This window comes from Ursus americanus, chromosome X (assembly GCF_024610735.1).
Source record: "Ursus americanus isolate L20-20 chromosome X, mUrsAme1.1.p, whole genome shotgun sequence".
Taxonomy (NCBI): Eukaryota; Metazoa; Chordata; class Mammalia; order Carnivora; family Ursidae; genus Ursus; species Ursus americanus.
In genome coordinates, this window is record NC_142164.1 from 116,150,125 (window position 1) to 116,170,821 (window position 20,697).

General features: G+C 48.0%; 1 protein-coding gene across 3 annotated transcripts in view; it reads right to left on the reverse strand.

Moving 5' to 3' along the window:
- SHROOM2 (shroom family member 2) overlaps positions 1–20,594 on the reverse strand; it is a 136,369-nt gene extending 115,775 nt beyond the window's left edge. For 2 of the 3 annotated variants that reach the window (XM_045813652.2, XM_045813649.2), the window contains exon 1: positions 20,230–20,593. In XM_045813652.2, coding sequence (XP_045669608.2) covers positions 20,230–20,388 — 159 coding nt within the window. In that variant the 5' untranslated portion in view covers positions 20,389–20,593. Of the gene's footprint in view, positions 1–20,229 lie in introns of all 3 variants that reach the window. The other variant, XM_045813650.2, reaches the window with a different exon arrangement.
- Between the last annotated feature and the right edge of the window lie 103 nt (positions 20,595–20,697).

Here is a 20,697-nt window from a genome sequence, read left to right on the forward strand (position 1 = left end):
GATTTCTTTTTCTTTCTTTCTTTCTTTCTTTCTTTCTTTCTTTCTTTCTTTCTTTCTTTCTTTCTTTCTAATACAGAGCAAAGAGAATTTTTTTAAAAGTTGGAATTTTCTAGACTCCTTTAAAACCATCCCAAGCACACCTTATTCCATAACCATTGCATTTTGATATTAAGGGCTTCTTTTTCCAAAGCTGTCTATGTAAGCACAGTGAACTTTCCTCCAGGAGAAATCTTTCCTGCCATTACTCCATCACATCTGAAAAAGAGATACCTCTCTACAAGAAGCAAAACACTTCCTTTCACGAAAGCAATCCTGAGAACCTAGGGAAGGTGGTAGTCTCGGTGAGTGTCTGCTCATGCTGTGCCCCACGGGAGGCTTCTGGGAACGTTGGGCTTGGAACGTCTCTGCCTATACTTCCCAGGTTCTGAACCATAATGCAGGCGTCCTAATCAGGAAAATCAGCCACACTGACTGGGCCAGCACAGTAAGACCCTGCACAGTTCAAAAGGGCAGAATTCTTGTGTGCTGGGATCACAGAAGCACAGCAGGGGTATTGATCCGCTTGCTGGCATTCCAATACCCAGAATGTTCCTCTGGCTTTCCATCATTGTTCCCCTGCTCCAGCTCAGAATTCCCTGAGCTAGCTACGAAAGGGCTCATGCAATTACTTTTGTCCAAATACATTATTCCTGGGGGATGGGAGAGACAATGGAAGATTTCTGGGCTTACGTATCCCAATTTAGAAGTTCCCTTCTCTTACTAGAAATCGACGACCCTTTAATGTTTGAACAGTTGAACTAAAAAGATCAGAGGGAAAACTCAGAATGTAACTAGCCTCGTTTACCTAAAACCTAAATGTTACTTCTCCATTAAAATCCGAAACATGATTCAAAAGTAGTAATCACGTAATTAGTCTTTTTTGGGGGGAGGGGTGGGGAGATGTGAAACCAGGTCTTACTGGGAAATGGCAGAGTCAAGGAGCGGTGGTGGTGGCCCACACCCTTCTGACCTGGCTCATTATAAGTTCTGCTCCCCTCAAATCCTCTGCCCTACAGATCCTGCCTCTGAGAAAAGTAACGCATGATGAAGTTGTTATGGCAAACTACATACTTTACACCAACTGAAGTCCTAACTACAAATATAAAATCTCATTACTTAGGAGGATAATTTGAATACAATCTTAAAATGATTAAGAACACTTTTTTTTTTTTAAAGATTTTATTTACTTGAGAGAGAGAGAGAGAGAGAGAGAGCATGTGCAGGGGAGAGGCAGAGCGAGGGAGAAGCAGACTCCCTGCTGAACAGGGAGCCCGATGTGGGTGGGACTCATCCCAAGACCCTGGGATCATGACTTGAGCCAAAGGCAGACACTTAACTGACTGAGCCACCCAGGCACCCCAAGAACAACAAATTTTTAAGAACAAAACATTGAGAAGATTTATTCGATCACATAACCTATTTTTACTCTAGAGTACAATTAATTTGGCAGTAGTCCCATAACCAGAAGTTATTAATCTGTGCAAAATTACATGATTCATTTGATGACTTACAGTTTCGTGGTGATTAATACTATTTATTAATAGCTACAGCTTGGGGCTGAATTACAAGGGCAGGTCTGGCTTTAAATGCTACTACTGAAATTGGGTCCCCAAAGTTCAGGCAGCTCAGCGCAGAGCTCCATGCTCCGTGCTCCGTGCAGAGCCGAACATGGGGGCGGCTCTATGTCACCACCTGAGATCACAACCTGAGTCAAAATCATGAGTCAGACCCTTAACCGAATGAACCACCCAGGCGCCCCCAGAGCTGTTGGATGTTCACTATATCTCCCAAAGAGACTTAACTTTTAAAATACCTTCTTCTTGGGGCGCCTGGGTGGCTCAGTGGGTTAAGCGTCGGCCTTTGGCTCAGGTCATGATCTTGGGGTCCTGGGATCAAATCTGTGTCTCCTTCTCTCCCCCCCACCCACTCGTGCACTCTCAAGTAAAATCTTAAAAAAAAAAAAAAAAACCTTCTTCTCTATTAAATACAAAGGACTTTTCTACACACAACGTGAAATGCCTTAAAACAGTGAACACCTCCATGTAGAGACATTCTCCATCCATACCTTGTTAGCTTCTTAATTGCTCTGCACATACCTGAACTCACTTGCCCTTCTGCTGCCGGAGTGACCCCTGCCACCACCAGCTGCTCTAATACCTTCCATGGCTCCCTGTGCTCTTGGATCAAGGCCTGGGTTCCTGCCAGCTTCGCCTCCCACAGCCTCCCCCACTTCCTCTAACCTGCAGGAAGAGGCTCTCCCAGCCCAGGGGCCGCCCGGCTGTCCGGAGTGATTCTCCCCGAAGAACACACTCTCTGCCCAGGCTATCTGCCCACGGGCCAGACCCAGTACCAACAGTGGAATCCGGTGACAAGCACAATTTGGGGGCCCTAAGGAACTGCCCAGAGGATGGGACTTTCCCAGTCGGCCTCCTGGCAGTAGGTCTGCAATTCAAGAATGAGCCTGAATGCCTCAACCCATTTCCTTTTATTCAATAACAGCTTTATTGAGCTATAACTCACATTCCAAAACATTCACCTTTCTAAACTTTACAATTTGGTGGTTTTTAGTACACGTCGTAGACTCGTGTAAACATCAGCACTGTGTAATTCCAAAACATTTTCATCACTCCCCAAAAGAAACCTCGAGCCCATTAGCAACCACCCCCATCCATTCTCTGCCTGTATGCATTTGCTTATGCTGGACATTTCTATCAATGGAATCGGACAACACGTTCTCAACCTGCTTTTGTTTCAAACACTAACTACGCATGTGCAGTGTGGTTGGGTATGTGACACTTCAGATCACAAGGCCCGAGTCTGAATTCCAGAAACGCCTGGCTTCAGGATACTTTGTTAGAGACAAACCCACTTCCTGGGACCATCCTTCTGTTCCTGACATCTCCCCCATCTCCTCTACTGATCCAGAGATGCACTGTTTTAGAAAATTTTTTTTTTTTTTTTTTGAGAGAGAGAGAGAGGAAGAGCGAGGGCAGAAATAGGGAGAGCTGCAGAACGAGAGAGAGAAGCAGACTCCCAGCTGAGCAGGGAGCCCATTGCCTTAGCCAAAGGCAGACACTTAACCCACTGAGCCACCCAGGTGCCCCAGGACCCTGCATTTCTAACAGGTTTCCGGGTGATATTGGTTTGAGGTTCCAGGTGGCCGGTCTGACGGCCATCCTTTGAAAACCACTGCTTGCCGGGGGTGGCAATCCCTCAATGGCATGCCAAATCCTGTGCACCACCTGCTTTTGTAAATAAAGTTTTATTGGTACCCAGCCCTTTCATTTATGTATTGTCTATGGCTGTTTTCATGCTTAACTGCAGAGAGCAGCAGTTTGGACCACAGACCTAAAAATACTTACTGTGGCCCCATACAGAAAAAGTTTGCTGACCTCTAGTTTATGGAGGAAGATCTAAATATTAGAAATATCATGAACAGGTCTATTGCCAAGTTGAAACTTATAGTTTTTCATATGGGTTTCAGAGAACGGGGGGCATGTAATTTTTAAAAATCCTGAGAATTCTTAAACTTTAAAAATTAATCTTAGGACGGGTGGCTCAGTGGGTTAAGTGTCTGGCTTTTTTTCCTTTTTTTTTTTTTTTTTTTTTTAAGATTTTATTACAGAGAGCAAGTGCAAGAGGGCAGAAGTGGGGTGGGGGGGATACACGTCCGACTCTTGTTTCAGCTCAGGTCATGATCTCAGGTTCAGGCTCAGCAGGGAGTCTGCTTGAGATTCTCCCTCTCTTTTTCCCTCTGTGCCCCCCCTTCCTGCACTCGTGCGCACACGCACTCTCTCCCTCTTGCAAATAAATAAGTCTTTATTTTCTTTTTAAGATTTTATTTATTTATTTCACAGAAAGAGAGACAGCCAGTGAGAGAGGGAGCACAGGCAGGGGGAGCGGGAGAGGAAGAAGCAGGCTCCCAATAGAGAGGCCTGATGTGGGGCTCGATCCCAGGACCCTGGGATCACGCCCTGAGCCGAAGGCAGATGCTTAACGAATGAGCCACCCAGGCGCCCCAATAAATAAGTCTTTAAAAAGAATCTCAAAAAAGTTTTTTTTAAAAAACGGTCACACAGAAAAGGGCATCTGGGTGGCTCAGTCAGTTAAGGGTCTGACTCTTGGTTTCGGCTCAGGTAATGAGTCTGCTTGGGATTCTCTCTCTCCCTCCTCCCCCTCTCAAGCGTGCTCGCTTCTGCTCTCTCAAATGAATAAATCTAAAAATAATAATAATAACAAAAAGTGACGCAGAAAAAAGAGCTATTTAGTTTTGTGGTCAAAGTCCCAGCCAGGCCGGAGCCCTAGTTCTCCGGACCAACTAACATGATGGATGCTTGGGGCCTTGCTTTCTCAGCTGTGCACATACACAGCCCTGGCCAAACCTCCAGTAGGCTTGTAACAAAACAACGGTTATAAGAAAAGTGAAATAAAGTATTTCACAGAAAACTTTCTAAACCCTACAATGCTATATGAAGATAATATCAATGCCCCCAAACCTGGAAAGGTTACATTTACTGAGGGATTCCCCCACACTCTGGGTTCAAGAGTGGAGGTCTTCATTTTTGTCTGAAGCTGTATTACTGAAAAGAGGAGAGAGGGTCATGACCATTTCCCGCAGAGGTGATGCCTCACTGATCTGTTACGGCCCTTGTCTACACCTCAGAATCACCCCAGCAGCAAGGCAAAGGGCATCCTCTAGTGATGCCACAGAAGAATGGGGGTGGGCGTGGCACCGTGAAGAAGGGATGATGTTCTCCCTCCAAGAAGGCCTGTCTGCATCAGCTAAGTGCTTCGCACGCAGGCCACAGTTTCCCTCTCCTGTGAGGACGGCCCTGCGGCGCGGGGCACACGTGGGGAGTGGCTCCCCACACCACTGCTGGGGCGGCAGGTGCAGTCTTCCCCTTAGGCAAATCTCTACCCTCAGCTGCAAAACGGGAAACAACAGCGTCTACCTCACAGGGTTGTTAGAGATTCTCCACGCTCACGCTCAGGGAGCAAACAGCAGCAACCCACAGAAAGGCTTCAGAAACTACTAGCTGCAATCCTCAGGACAGACGGGACGCCAGGAACTTGTGCACGTTGTCCTGGGGTGTTCTAAGGGCCCAGGTGAGACCGTGTTTGTCACAGCAGGGGTCCACATCCCATCTCGTGTCATTAAGACAGATGCGTGTCATTAAGACAGATGCCTGTCACGGGTTTCCAAAACTGCTCATCTGAAGCTTTTTTAAAATTGCAGGATTTAGGGGCGCCTGGGTGGCTCAGTCAGTGACGCGTCCATCCGACTCTTAATTTCAGCTCAAGTCAGTCTGTGGCCACCAGGTGAATCCACGGGACAGCCCTTCCCCTGGCGTAAGGCCTGGGCCTGTTTGGGTCAGCCGGCAGGGGCTACCAGTGCTCAGGTATGCCTGTCACCCCCGCTCGTCTTGAGTCAGACTTGTGCCTCATCTGCACTTGCTCGGCCACCCCCTCCCGACCTCCTGGGGACAATGAAGTCTGCTTACAAAGGGACTCAGCTGCAGTTAAGATAGGGAAATGCAGCCCAGGAGGGCAGGGGAAGGAAAGTCAGGGCAGGGCTTCCTTTTAAACGTGTGAGCAAGCCTTTCAGGACAAAGCAGCCCCCACACCATGTCAAAAGCAATCTGGAAGACAGGAAAGAACAGGTCACTGTCAGCTCAGGATTCTAAGGCAACCCTTGTGATCCGCCTGCTTTGACCTGGCTTGGTGGGGCGGGGGCATCTTCTTCACACTTGAGGCCAGTACCCACACAGTTCTGTATTCTGGCTCTCTCTCGTCTGCACAGGCCACAATCGGAGTGACACCACACTGCGAGGAGGCCCAGGCAGCATCATTCTGCAGCACCTTTCGACAGGAGTGGTCCTGTTCTTTATAAACACTGACGGTGCCTTCGTTATCATCTCCCCAGACTTGCAGCCTTCCCACAGGCCCCGCGGCCCTGGATCATGGAAACGGTGCCCTGTGTGACTTCGTTGGAGCTGGGTGTACTCTGACCTTTACCCCCAAGGCCCACACCAGGAGCAAAGCAGCATCACGGTGCTGGCCCTATTACAGGCACCAGTTCTTGACTAGTGCCTTTTTTACTACGTGTGAGCCAAAGGACTGGGATACCCGGAACAAGGACAGCCAGTCTCCAATCTCAGGGAGATCCCAGTCCATTGCGCTCAAGGATGCTTCAAGGTCCCTGATTACCCAGGGCCACGAAGGGCCCAGTAGGGCCCTGTGGCCATACTGTGCCTGGTGGGGAGGATTACATCGGGCCGCTTTGCCTGGGAGGTGCAGATGAGCAAAGCCTTCCACACAACCACGACGGTCTCAGAGGGAAAGCAAGGGAAACTTTGGCAACGCCTCAAACAACACAGGATGTTGGGGAGCAGCTAATGCTTCTCCAAAGCACTACATGGCAATCTGGAGCACACCTCTGAATCATCTGCAGACCCTGTTACAATGCAGATTCTGACTCAGCAGGTCTGGGGTAGGGCTCGAGAGTCCGCATGTCTCACAAGCCCCCAGGGGGTGCTGCTACTGCTGGTCCCAGGACCATGCTCTGCCCAACAAGAGTCCAAAGCAGAGCTGTCCAATGGAAATACGAGAGCCACACATGCAACCTTCCCTTTTGTAGGAACTGTATTTTAGAAAGCAAAGAAATATATGAAGTTTATTTTAATAATATACTTAACTTGGGGCGCCTGGGTGGCTCAGTAGGTTAAGCGCCTGCCTTCGGCTCAGGTCCCGATCTCGGGGTCCTGGAATCGAGTCCAATATTGGGCTCTGCTCTGCGGGGAGTCTGCTTCTCCCTCTGCCCGCCCCACTCGTGCTCGCTCGCTCTCACTCTTTCTCTCAAATACATAAATATTTAACGTATCTAACCAATTGGAGCCAAATTATGATCATTTCAACAGATACACAATATAAAGGAATTATGAATGAGCTATTTTATGTCTTTTTTTTTTTTTTTGACCAGACTAAATCTAAAATCCAGTGTGTATTTTAGCTTACAGTACATGTCACTTTGGCCCAGCCACATTTCAAGCACGCACTGCACCTGGAGATGGGAGAGGGATCTGCACACACCGGCTCCGTCCAGGACGCACTTGAGAGCAGCTAGGCGAGAGAGGAGAGACAGGGAAGAGCCTTCCAGAGAAATCACATCGCAGCAGACGGCAAAGGACAAGAGCCAGTCAAGGCTGTTTGTACAATGGTCAGAAAGAAAGGCAGAGAAAGCGTTTTCTTGTGAATAAGACACATTTTTCAGACGACAACTGCAGCCATGGGAATTCTGAGGACTGAACTCTGGAAAAGCTGCCCAAGTTCCCCGAGCGCAAGAAGGGGCATCCTTAGTCACCAGCAGAGCATGGAGAGTGTACCTGTGTGGTATCAGGTAGTAACTCCTTTCCCCTATTTACACCAGTCGCTGAAGATGGGGAAGGAGGACGGAAAGAGCACCCCCACCCTCATAAACCCTAGAGGGTATCAGCTGTGATGTCTTGTGGTTATAATGACACAAAATAAATATGATTGCAGCAGCAGCAGGCCTATCTTTCCAAGTCCAGATGTTTCCTTCCCAAACTTTCATTCAAAGTTCAGGACATCTAGGGGCACCTGGGCGGCTCAGTCGGTTAAGCATCTGACTCTCGGTCTCAGCTCAGGTCATGATCTCAGGGTCCAGAGTTCAAGTCCCGCTTTGGGCTCCATGCTGAGCCAGCGTGGAGCCTACTTAAAAAAAAAAAAAGGGTTCAGAACGTCTAAACATAAAGGAAAATTAAAAGAAAAGCTTACACGTACCAAACAGTTGTTTTAAAAAGTGACATATTTGACCAATATAGTCACTTGCCCAGTTAGGGCTTTTGAAAAAATATGCCTGTCTAGAAAAAACTAGTAAAACTCAATATATTCCACAATAACAAAACATGTCACTTTTAAAATTCCAAGTGGCATACACAAAACTAAGCTTCCTTTAAGCTTCCTCTGATTCCAAAGATTGACAACAGTGTAATTCTTGGGAGCATTGCCTTCAAGCAATGAATAATTAGATCTCAATGGCACAAAGCAAAGAATTCCAGAGACACGGAAAATGAATCAATATAGCTGTACCACCAGAAATAAGATTACTATATGTTCTGACTACTCATCAATTGTTTCCTTTTCTTTCATTTTTTTCAAGATGGTTTTAATGTTTCTGCACCAAGAAAAACCATCACTATGCCTAAAAATTTGTAAGCCTATGTACAATTAGCCCAGATAAGTATCTCTGTGCTTACAAACTTACAAACACACGCACAATTATGCTAAACAGATGCAGCTTTAGCAGCTGGAAGCCACAGGCAAAGAAGCCTCTTCATGTCCTTGGAGAGTCAGGGAGGGCCACTAGTCCCGGGCTCCGGCCCCCGCCCGCCTTGCCCACCTGTTCCCAGGCTTTCCAGCCCTCCAAGCACAAGAGACCCTTCTCCTGTCCCTCAGATCCCCATAGCAATGCCACCTTCCTCCCGAGACCACTGTGACTCTGCACTCGTCTTTACCATGCTTTCTTCCTCGGTCTAACTCATGCGTCTAAGTCCTGTTCCCCAGAGGGGAAAAACAGTCTGCCATACAAGATGATAATTAATTAATCTGATAAAGGCGGCCCTGCTAATGAAGATTTAATGTGTAACCCTCCCAGGCAACATCTTCTGCACGTTAAGCATGGTGGTAAAGGAAAGGACAATTCAACTAGGAGGAAGGTCCGAGCTGTGACATCATACCAGCGGGTGGCCACCCACCCTGTCCCCTGGCCAGTCCTACCGGAGTGCCAATTACCTAGACTGGGGATTCTCCCCGCCTCTGCCCTACCTCGCCTCTGCCCTACCTCTCTGTAGCTTCCAGGCAATCATCTGCAGGGAGGAGAAGGCAAACCAACGCAGAGTGAAAATTAAATTACCGTCTGAGAGGAAAAGCTAAGGTGGATTCTCCCTGCCTCTGCAGGTGGAAGGAAGCCAAAACGATGGCACACAGTCTCATTTTGTATAATAAGAGTGTGGGGAACAAGCTACGTGCTAATTGGACACCCACAGAGATTCCTTCTGCAAGGTAAATAATCATTCCCTCCTGTATGCATGTAAATTAAGTGTTATATATTCGATCTCTTAAAGCCAGGCATATTTGTTAAAAGGAAAACTTTGATTTCTCTCTGGATTTCACTTGTTGGAATGGTCTCTTATGGTACGTAATCCAAGAAATGTGTAATGGCTCAAACACAGCGGAGGCTTGCTTCTCTCTCGTGTCATGGTATTACGGGAGGGTAACCCTGTTGCGGGCGGCCACCTCCTCCGGTATCCAGGGACCCATGCCGACAGGATGCTGCCCTAGTTCTACCTTCATTCATACAACCAGAAGAGGGGAAAGGAGGACAGGCTGAAATGGCAGACGTCACCTCCCTGGCATCTGACTGGGCAGAACCGTCACAAGGTCTCATCGAGCTGTGTGAAGCTGGGAAACACAGTCCGGCAGTGTATCCAGACGGAGGAGACCCGGACCACAGCAGTGAGCGGATGGCGTCCCTGCCAAGCCTGGAGGTCCCGCTCCACGCCCTGAAAGGCTTTCTACTGCCACCGAGGGAAGCATCACAAAATAGAGTTTCTCGTCATTGGGACAGTTAGCCTTCATCTTTCCTACTACTTGCCCTTCCCAAGGTCACTTTTCTAACATCCTATTCTTCTGAACATCACATCGATCTGAAAGAGTATTAGTGTTATAAAAATGAGAATCACTATTATTTAAAAAAATTGATAGATGGGGTGCCTGGCTGGTTCAGTCAGTGGAGCGTGAGACCCCTGATCTCAGGGTCGTGAATTCAAGCCCCACGCTACGTACAGAGATTACTCAAAAATGAAATATTAAAAAAAAATTATGGAAAAGAAAAAACGATCGCGTCCAGTGGGGTGTAAATAGCACAACCAATGTATTGTTGCTGGGCAATAGACATGTATTTTAATTAAATGCTTTCCTTCAAATACCATAGTGAACTATCAAAATCAGTAACGAAATCTACAGGAGAGAATTAAAATGCTGCCACACCAAAGCTAGCTTAAAGCGTTACCACAGTGAATTGGTGGTTCAATGCATTAACATTATTTTTCATAGTTTTCCAAATTTTTTTTTTAAGATTTTATTTTCAAGTAATCTCTATACCCAACATGGGGCTCAAACTCACAGCCCCGAGACCAAGAGCTATGTGCTCTACTAACTGAACCAGCCAGGCACCCCAGTTTTCCAATTCCCCCCTTTTTTTTTTTTTTTAAAGATTTTATTTATAAGATGCCTGGGTGGCTCAGTTGGTGAAGCATCTGCCCTTGGCTCAGGTCATGATCCCGGGGTCCTGGGATCGAGTCCTGCATCAGGCTCCTTGCTCAGCAGGGAGCGTGCTTCTGCCTTTGCCTGCCACTCTCCCTGCTTGTGCTCTCTCCCTCTCTCTCTGACCAATAAAATCTTCAAAAAAAAAAAAAAAAAGAATTTATTTATTTATTTAATTGAGAGAGAAAGAGCGAGAGGGAGCACAACCAGGGGGGCAGCAGGAGGACAGGCAGAAGCAGAACCCCACTGAGAAGGGAGTCCGATGTGGGGCTGGATCCCAGGACCCCGGGATCATGACCTGAGCCAAAGGCAGACGCTTCACCAACCGAGTCATACAGGTGCCCCGCAGTTTTCCAATTCTTAATGAAACAGAACTGAATAGTGCAAAGGGAGGAAGGGGAGGAGACAAGGAATCTAAATTTCGTAAACTAGTTTTATATTTCACCTCATTTAATTCCCACGAAACTATAATAGAATGGGAATGACTCTAGCGTGACAGGGTGAGGACTGGAGATTGGAAAGGTGCAGGACAGAGTAAAGATCCGGCCTCAAAGGCAAGCACTGCCAGTTAGCACTAGTGAGAACCTTCCCAACTGGAACCACTGCGGCCACACAGGGCTGGACGTGACGACTCTCACTTGCGGATCAGAGCAGGGATCCTGCAGTCGGTTGTACCTCACATCACCTTCCCAATCTGCCCTATACTGGAAAGTTAGTTTCAGTAGTGGTAAGAGTTACTGTTTGACAAGGACGGGACTGGCCCAGAAAGAACCAACTGAAGCTACGGCCTTAAAGGACTCCCTAGGGAAGCAACCTCAGCACATCACTCAGCCACATGCACATAGCTTCCAAAGAACATTTCGGTCACCTACTCTTACATACCCGCAGCAGACCATGAGGGTCACTCAACAGTCAAAGAGAGCCTCTAACAGGGAAGAGAGAAGCCAAAACAAAAACACAGCACAGCTTGGAAACTCAATCTATGCAGAAAGAAGACTTTAAAAAAAAGAAAAAAAAAAGCAGCTTACTTTTATCCTCAAAGATATGAAAGAAGAACTATGAAACAAGATCAGGAGATAAAAAAGGAACACCTGGAACAATAAAATCTTTGGAATTTGAAAAAACGTCATAAATTTAAAACTCAATGTAAGAACTGAAAGATAAGGCTGTAGAAATCTCCCAAAAAGAACAAAAATATGGGGCGCCTGGGTGGCTCAGTCGGTTAAGCATCTGACTTCAGCTCAGATCATGATCTCGGGGTCCTGGGATCGAACCCCGCATCCAGCCCTGCGTGCAGACCCCGAAGATCCCAAGGTCGAGTCCCACGTGCTCAGTGGCGAGTCAGCTTCTCCATCTCCCTTCTCCCTTTCCCCTGCTCGTGCTCTCTCTCTCAAATAAATAAATAAAATCTTTAAAAAAAGAATAAGAATACAAATAAATGAAAAATAAGTCAGAAAAATTAGCACCAGTCCAAAGAGCAAGAAACGCAAAGGTCTGCCCTCCCTGCAGCAATGGCGAATGGACACCATCTGCAAGGAGCTGAGGGAGAACCATCTCCAACGGAAACCTCCACACCAAACAATCCCTTCTCTGTGGAGACAAAGTGGTATTTCCAGATAGAAAACGTCTTTAAAGACTGCCCCCTGTGTGTTGGAATATATTAAAAGATTTTTCACAATTGGGGAAGATTTGGAGGCTGAATCAATGACAAATGTGTAGGAAATCAAGCAAAGACACAAAAACTACCATTAACCTTAGTGATTATGAAAACTTGCACAGGAAAAATAATCCTAGTTTGTACCACCAGGCTCAGCAGTGACAGCACTGGCCATCAAAATAATGCACACAGGGGCGCCTGGGTGGCACAGCGGTTAAGCGTCTGCCTTCGGCTCAGGGCGTGATCCCGGCGTTATGGGATCGAGCCCCACATCAGGCTCCTCTGCTGTGAGCCTGCTTCTTCCTCTCCCACTCCCCCTGCTTGTGTTCCCTCTCTCCCTGGCTGTCTCTCTCTGTCAAATAAATAAATAAAATCTTTAAAAAAAAAAAAATAATGCACACAGTGTTAACTCAGTTCTTCTCAAAGGGGGTGATTCCCCCCCCCCCCGGCCCCCTCCCCACGCGCACGAGACATGCGGCAATGTCTGGAGACAGGTTTGGTTGGCACAACTGGAGTGAGGGGAGCTACTGGGCTCTGGTGGGTAGAGGCCAGGGAAGCTGCTCGTGTTACAATGCACAGGGCAGCCCCCCAAAACAAAGAGCTGCACCTGACCCTTAAACGCCACAGGGGTTAGGGGCACTGATGCTCCACGTGGTTGAAAATCAGTGTGCAACGTCTGACTCCCCGAAACTTAACTACTAATAGCCTACTATTGGCGGAGGCCTGTTAACACAATCTTCGTATGTTTCACGTATTTTCTATGTTGTATGTATTATATACTACATTCTTACGATGAAGAAAGCTAGAAAAAAGGAAACGTGATTAAGAGAATCATAAAGAGGGGCGCGTGGCTGGCTCAGTCAGTAGAGCATGCGACTCTTGACTGCAGGATTGTGAGTTTGAGCCCCAAGCTGGGTGTAGAGATTACTTAAAAATAAAATTAGAAAAAAATAAAGAAAATCATAAGGAAAAGATATTTACGGTACTGTACCACATTTATCGAAAACACAAATATATGTACAAGAGGACCCGCATTGGTCAAATCCACGTTGCTCAAGGCTAAACTGTATTTGACCCAAAATGTCAATAGTGCTGAAGTTGAAAAACCCTCTTCTAACTAAAATGGCGATGTAATCAGATTTGAAGTGTGGGATGGATGATGGCAAGAAATGTGCCCGGGTACATGGTGGGAAAGAGGTGTGCAGAAAAAGGCTAAATCCCAATTTTCTACGTAGTGGGAAGTCAACAGTTAGGAACAAACAGAAGTAGCAGCAATAGAGAATGTAAGCAAATGCCAAATGACAGCAGCTAAAAAGTTTCAATTGTGGTCTCTAGGGAAGGGGAAATGGCAGTGGGGAGCTGTTGGTATGATAACAGGCCCTGAGGAACTATTTGATTATTTAAACTGTGCCAGAACCACTTTGATACAAATGAAAACAAAACTCAAAAAGATACACTAATATTTTGTCCCCTTCCTTCCACGAATAAGTAAAAATGTTGCCTTTATGGCACACATAATCTACCAGGCCTGGAATATTATTTGCCTTTGATCTGAACATTTTAGTCACCTCTGTCCAAAACAAAGATAATCCCAACCCTGCCCAGCCGATGTAGGGTACAGTTCTTCCTTCCCCATCCCAGAGAGGATGACGGTCTCTAACAATACCCTAGGGATTTAAAAAAAAAAAGACAGCCCTGGTTAAAAAAATGTTACTTTTCTTTTCTTTTCTTTTTTTTTTTAAGATTTTATTTATTCATTCGACAGAGATAGAGACAGCCAGCGAGAGAGGGAACACAAGCAGGGGGAGTGGGAGAGGAAGAAGCAGGCTCATAGCAGAAGAGCCTGATGTGGGGCTCGATCCCACAACGCCGGGATCACGCCCTGAGCCAAAGGCAGACGCTTAACCGCTGTGCCACCCAGGCGCCCCAAAAATGTTACTTTTCTGTTACAATTCAGAAAATCCTGCCCAGAACCGCCTTATTTGTCTGAACCTAAAACAAGGTTAGTCCAATTATTTTTTTGATGATACCCTATTGTCCTACTAAGACCCATTCCCCAAAGAGAAGCCTTAACATTTACGCCAGTAAACAGAATAGGCACCATCTACCAAAAAATAACCCAAATATTTGATCCAACAAGGCAACAGAAAAACAATTCTTCCAGAATTTACCAGTGTGAGAAGCTGCCAGTGTTTTAAAAAGACCAAAGAGAGTAACATGGAACCCTCAGCTCTTTCAAAATCCTTCATGGGAGTGAAAGTTTTTAGCTTGGAGGAGCTGCAGCTTGCAGAATTTCTCCCCCAAGTGTTGCCCCACTCCTGACCACAGTGTTTCAAAGTAAAAGAAGTAAGACCTGAATAAAAAGTCTATTCAGCCTTTCAATCCTTAAATTATCTTGTCGAATGTTTACAGTGTTCCCAGTGTACAAGGAGAAAAGCTCCACAGAGGCCCTAAGAAATCCACAAACCCAGGTTTATTTGCATGCTGACACAAAACAGCTTTGGCAAGAGGGCAACTCCAAGCCGCGTTCCAAGTAGACAAACCAGCCGGTTCCAAGCAGGGAGCCAGCCAGGTTCTGTGGCCATGAAGTAGAAAGGTATGTTAAGAAATCCCAGCTCACGGGGACAAGGTGAAAATGACTACTTTTAAGAGCGTTTCCTTATCATGCTAGTCTACATTTAGCTCTCGGGCAAACCAGCTTTCTTTTTTCAAAAGACGAATGGCAGGACATGTTCAGAAATACTTACAACTGCATCAGGAAGCCCCAGTCCAACGTGACGTAGAAGCGTGCTGCACAGCTTACCTTTACAGCTATTTGCCCCACAGAAGCCTGCGGGGTGACAGATGCGACTCAAGCTCGAGTCACGGGGCAGGAAGAATCCTCCACCCACTGGCACTCGCAGCCACCAGACCTTGGGATAGGATGTCACGCCACCTGACCGCCCACTCCTGCACTCAACGCACCTGTGCAAGACCAAGGGTTGAGAAGAGGGCCGTGTGTGGGAGGCAGACTGGGACAGGGTAACAAAGACACGTGCGAGGGGCAGCTCTGCCCTGAAAGGGGCTTTCAGCACATGAAAGAAAACTCACCTCTTTTTTGTTTTTTAACCATACTAATGATTCTTCATATACAAATGAGTCTTCAGAATGACACGCACCCTAGCAACTCAGGAGTCCGCAGCTGGCCTCAGAAAGTGTCTGCGGTCCCCCAACTGAGGAGCTAGAGCCGCCAGGGTGCCCACAGCCCGCGGGGCCACGGCCGTCTGTCCGACAGCCAGGATCTGTGAGCGCACACACTCACGTGCTTTCACGCAGACAGTGAGCGAGATCCACACGGAAGTTCACCTCTGTCAGCCCCTCAGCCCCTGCTGAATTCATCACATCCCTCTTTTCCAAAGCCGTATTTACTGAGATTTGACAAAGGACTTCGTCTGTTGGGGACAAATAAAAAGACATGAGGACAACAACGTGTCCTGACCAAGGCTACCACCAACCTCCCTGGTCACCAATGACAGTGACTCAGCCAGGTCCCGTCAAATGGAGCCCCTTTTCAAGCCACTAAGGCAGGCACCTCAGGTGCTCTGTGCCTCCCACCCCCACCCACCACCAACGGCCAGTCTTTGCCCTGAGCCTTGGCGCTGTCTGGAGCTCTGGCTAATGGTTTACTTAGGACACATGCCACCTGTCTGTGTGACCTCCATTCAAAATATGTGCCCTGATTCCCTTCCACCCCACCAGTAGTATCCAAACTAGAAAGGACATTTGAGGACTTTGTCTCACATCCAGAGAAACGTTCTAACGGCATGAAGCCCCCTGAGTGGGTGAGTCAGGCTGGGGGCATCCCACGCCACAGCTCTCCTGCCTTGCTCTAGGATGGCAGTGCTCCCCAAAGGGAACCCAAAAGTCAGCAGCTTCCCAAAGGAGCCACCCATGGGACCACACCAGGCCCAAAGAAATGTCTTCTTTGGTGCTTCTGGCGCGGCCCCGGCATTCTTCAGGGACTCTAAGAAATGGCAAAAAGGAGGGGTCGGAGCTTCATTCCTTCCCCCCTTAAGAAACATTCCTTAGACTGCAGGGGGCCTCCTGACACCCAGCTGGTGCACAGAATGCTCCCTAACAAATCCCCAACATCCCACTTGAAATTCTAGGCCCTCCAGTGACATTTTAGAGATCAGGGCCCTCCCCTCCCCCCCACTGATGTTTTACATTTGCCGACTCCACGGAGAAAGGAACGTGCAAAAACAGGGGACCCCATACATGCATCATATCTGTTTACACGGGTCCCCAGATAACCCACATCAAAAGGTGGCCTTGGGAATACTAACAAGACAAAATCGTTGTGGTTTCTTCGGACACAGACATCACCTCAGCTCCCTCTCCAACAGAAGCACGGGAAAACAGCAGCATTGTGTGTTTCGTAGGCCTAGCAAAATGTGAGGCCAGAAGCCAGTATAAAGGTGCTGAGCGGAGACAAATCCGGGTGCCACCTTTCAGCGGAGGTCTGGTGGGACTTCACACACGCACTTCAAATTCCAAGAATGCCACTCCTGGGAAGTGAAGCATCCCTTCTGCCTTCAAAACTAGACCCAAAGAAAAGACTGTCCTTACCCAACAGCCCCACTGAAAGCTCAGAAAACACAGCGCTCAGAAGCTGGAGCTTCCTTTCCTTTCTCTGGCTACAAAAATGCAGATGAAGCAAGTATTTGTTTGAGTTTTACTATGTAAATAAAGCCTATTACCAGGGTCAGCACTTGGGAAGAAAACAGCCCCTCAGGAAAACCTTCCAAAAGGCCAGTGTCTTCACAAAGAAAAATTAACTTGAGCTTTGAAGCTAAAATGCTTTTAAAAACTAAAGTGCTGACAATCTAACGAGGGTAATTTTGCTTGCAGGTAACACCTGACAGTGTCTGGAGACTTTTGTTGGCGGTCACAGCTGGAGTGGGGGTACCCGTGGCATCGAGTGAGTGAGTGGGGACCAGGAATGCTTCCTTACATCCTACAAGGTACCCAACAGTCCCCACCACAGAGAATGATGCAGACCAGCATATCAGTAGTGCCAAGCTGAAAAATCCTCACCTGAAGGATGTGACAAAGTTACTTCATAGGACATCGCAAGTGTTTCCAGCCAGAGCAGCTGGAACTGAGTAGAGGGGAAGTGGGGACGTTTGGGATCAACAGCTGGTATTTGGGGGCCTTCTCAGGACCTGCCACGTTTGTGACCTCAGGGCACTCCATTTAACTTCCCTTTGCCTTAGCTGTTGCATCTGTAAAATGGGCTGATAAAATTTCTTGATCTGAAGATTACGGATTGAACCAGCCTTTTCTTGGCATTCCTTACAGTTCTAAGATGTGTACTCCTATGAGGCTTTCAAATCAGACCTCTGTTATCATAAAAAGAGTGTGTCCCTTTACATTTGCTCAAGCTACCCACACATCAGATTCTGTTAAGTATAAAATGGACTGTATAATATCCCAGAGGTCTTATATGTAAAATATTTAGCTATGAGTTTTTTTTTTAAAGATTTTATTTATTTATTCGACAGAGACAGAGACGGTCAGCGAGAGAAGGAACATAGGCAGGGGGAGTGGGAGAGGAAGAAGCAGGCTCATAGTGGAGAAGCCTGATGTGGGGCTCGATCCCATAACGCCGGGATCACACCCTGAGCCGAAGGCAGACGCTTAACCGCTGTGCCACCCAGGCGCCCCAGCTATGAGTTTTTTTTAAAAGCAAAAAAAAAAAAAAAAAAAAAGGCGCCCTATTAGAAAAATTATAATTTGGACCCCAAATAACAACAATTGTTATAATGAACCCCAGATATGTTTTCCGTAGCTACTGAGGGAGAGTCAAAACTTGCATAAATCCAAATTCTGCAGGTGGAACAATTCTTCCCAGCCTCTATCACAACAGCGGATTCCCACTCTTTAAGTGGTTCTAAATGGACACACTTTCCTTCATCCTTTTCTAATAATGTGACAGTTAATTACCAGCTGTTGGAGTGTAAGCAAGCATAATTGATGACTTAATCCAACAGAAAAGACAAGCATGTGAAATAGTGCCAATACCACATAACACGTCGTTAAGAATGTATAATACACACGTGCACAAGCACGTGTCTCTGCATGTATATACAAGTGTACATGGAAACTCAGTACAGAAGTCCCAAACTCTCCCGATTCCTTTCTGTCCTAAGCAAAGAAACCACCAATTTCCAGTCACATTGCAGCATCTATAAAAACTAGCAGCAGTTTAAGGGAGGGATGTATGGGCCTCTCAGAGAAGAACCCCAAACATTTTGATTCCTGCAAAATCCTGAAACACCATCTGGAAAGGCGGAGCACATTCACTGGTACTAGCCTACCCATACAAACTTTCAAAAGAAAGGAAAAAAAAAAAAGACCGAGAACATCTTAGCAAGTACTGTGCAAGCTAACTGGCAGGCCAGATCAGGAGCAAAAGGCCTCACGTGCCCCCAGAAGGCCCTGGTGTGTGTTTTCTGGGTTTTACTGCCCACCTCCCACAGTCTAGACTGGGGCCTCTTGGACAGAGAGAACAGGGGGCCACTGAGAATACACCACCATTTTTAGAACCTGGGGTACCCACAGAAAGGAGGAGGTGCTCTGGGATCCGCTTCTTCAGCTTCTGGTTAAACAACTGAATTTCAGAGTTTAAAGTGATCTCCAACTCTGATACTGTATAAGGCCTAAAGGCAAGATTTCACCTTAACTAATGTTTGCAACTTATTCCTTCAATTATAGTAAGTCTGAGGAAGATACGTTGAATTGTGTGTACACCTCTTTTAAAAAAGAAATACATGAAATGCCAAGGGTGTTAGTAATTTACTTGCTATCTTTTTAACATTTGCCATCAGAAATGCCCTGTAAAACCTTTATTAAAAAAAGGCACAGGGCAATACGCTTTAGTACGCATATATGCAGGAAACTACCCTCGCTGGGCAAGCTGTACACACTTTGCTCACCATCTTTTCAAAGAACACAATTCGTTAATGGGTTACACATTAATTTTATAGCAACGACAGCCTTTTTCCCCAGTTGAACATAAATTCAGTGCATATCTAAACAAGCCTCCCCTCAGAGTCTCTGGTTTTGTGAATACAAAAATGAGAGAAAATACAGAACAGAAAAGTCTGACGTCTCATTTGCTATCTTGAACAACCAAGCCACACCAGTTGCCAAGTGCATCACGGGTGGGGTGGGTTAGGAGTGACCTTATACCTTCCCTCTGTGGTGAAGCAGGACAGTAGAAAAAAACCCAGCAAGTCACCTTCAAACTCCTGTAGTCGCCAAGAATTTTTACATTTTAAAGGGAACTTTGTCCCTAGAAAAAGCCTGACCCAACCCTCCCCAGAGAAGCGACACTTCTGAAGAAAACAGGATGATGGGTTTGTTGTTTTGTGATTTCACAGGTCTATACAAGTTCAGCTGGTCAATTTCAAGATCAACTGCTGTTTTGAGACAAGAGAATTCAAAGTGTGAAAGCACCCACCTTCCCCTACCACACACACTTAACGCAAAACACCTTCCTGATGAGACACATTAGAAACTTATTACTGGAGTTCAAATCCCACTTTGAAAAAGGACACTGAAAGTTTCGGTACGTCTCTGCACGTCCCAGAGCGGCATGGATCTAGGGCTGGAAGCCGAAAGTCAGTAAATATTGATGGCCTGATGGGAATCGAGAAGCTGGGCTAGCGACAGCTGCTCGTCTGGGTTTCCTAGTGATAAGGGGTACAGGTTCAAGGAGGGGCAGAACCAAAGGCCTACAGTGACAAACACAGGGACGGTTCTGTCCACCCCCTGGCACGTGGGACTGTTCCTCCCCAACCCCTGGGCAGCCCCACAGGTGCAGGCCGCCGCTGGCAAAGCCGGGAGTGACAGGGGACCCAGCCAGGCCCCTTCTCGAAGGAGGAGGGGTGGGGACCCGGAACAGTAGCCATTTAAACTCTGCGGCGCTGGGGAGTCTACAGGACTGGGTGCCGCCGCAGAGCGGCCGGGGCCACGCACCTTTGCGGGTCCCGGTGCCCCCGTCCCCGCAGGTGACCCAGGCACACTAGCGCCCCCGGGTTGGGGACACGATTGTCCCGCCCCTCCGGCGCCCCCACCCCCGACAAAATCCCCCGCCCCGCGGTCACCTTTAGGCTGTCACCGTAAGGGTCCCGCGGCCCCCTCACCTTAGTGATGACCAGCGGCTCGCCGTGCTCGCGGCCGCCTTTCAGGGTGAAGCCCCACGGGGCGCCGCCGCTCAGCTGCACCTCCACCAAGCGCCCGCCGTCGGGCGCCCGCGCCTCGGCCAGGCGCTCGGGCCGCGCGCGGGGCTCGGCGCCCTCCATGGCGCGGGGCGCGGAGCGCGCAGGCGGCGCGGCCGCTCAGCCCCCAGGGCCCGTCCGGCCCGCGCCCATGCACTCGGGGGAGCCCCGGCAGGCCGAGGGCGAGGGAGGGTCCGGGTGCTCCTGCCGCCGCCGCCGGCCACTGGCAAACTTGCGCGGCAACTTGGGAGGAAAGTGCCGGCCGGGGCCAGGGAGGGAGCCGGGCGCAGGCGGCGCGGCGCGCGGGGGAGGGCGGGCCGGGCAGGGGGCGGGGCCGGCGCGCTCGAGGGCTCGGGCCGCAAGGCGGGCAGGGGGCGGGGCGCGCGCTGGGCT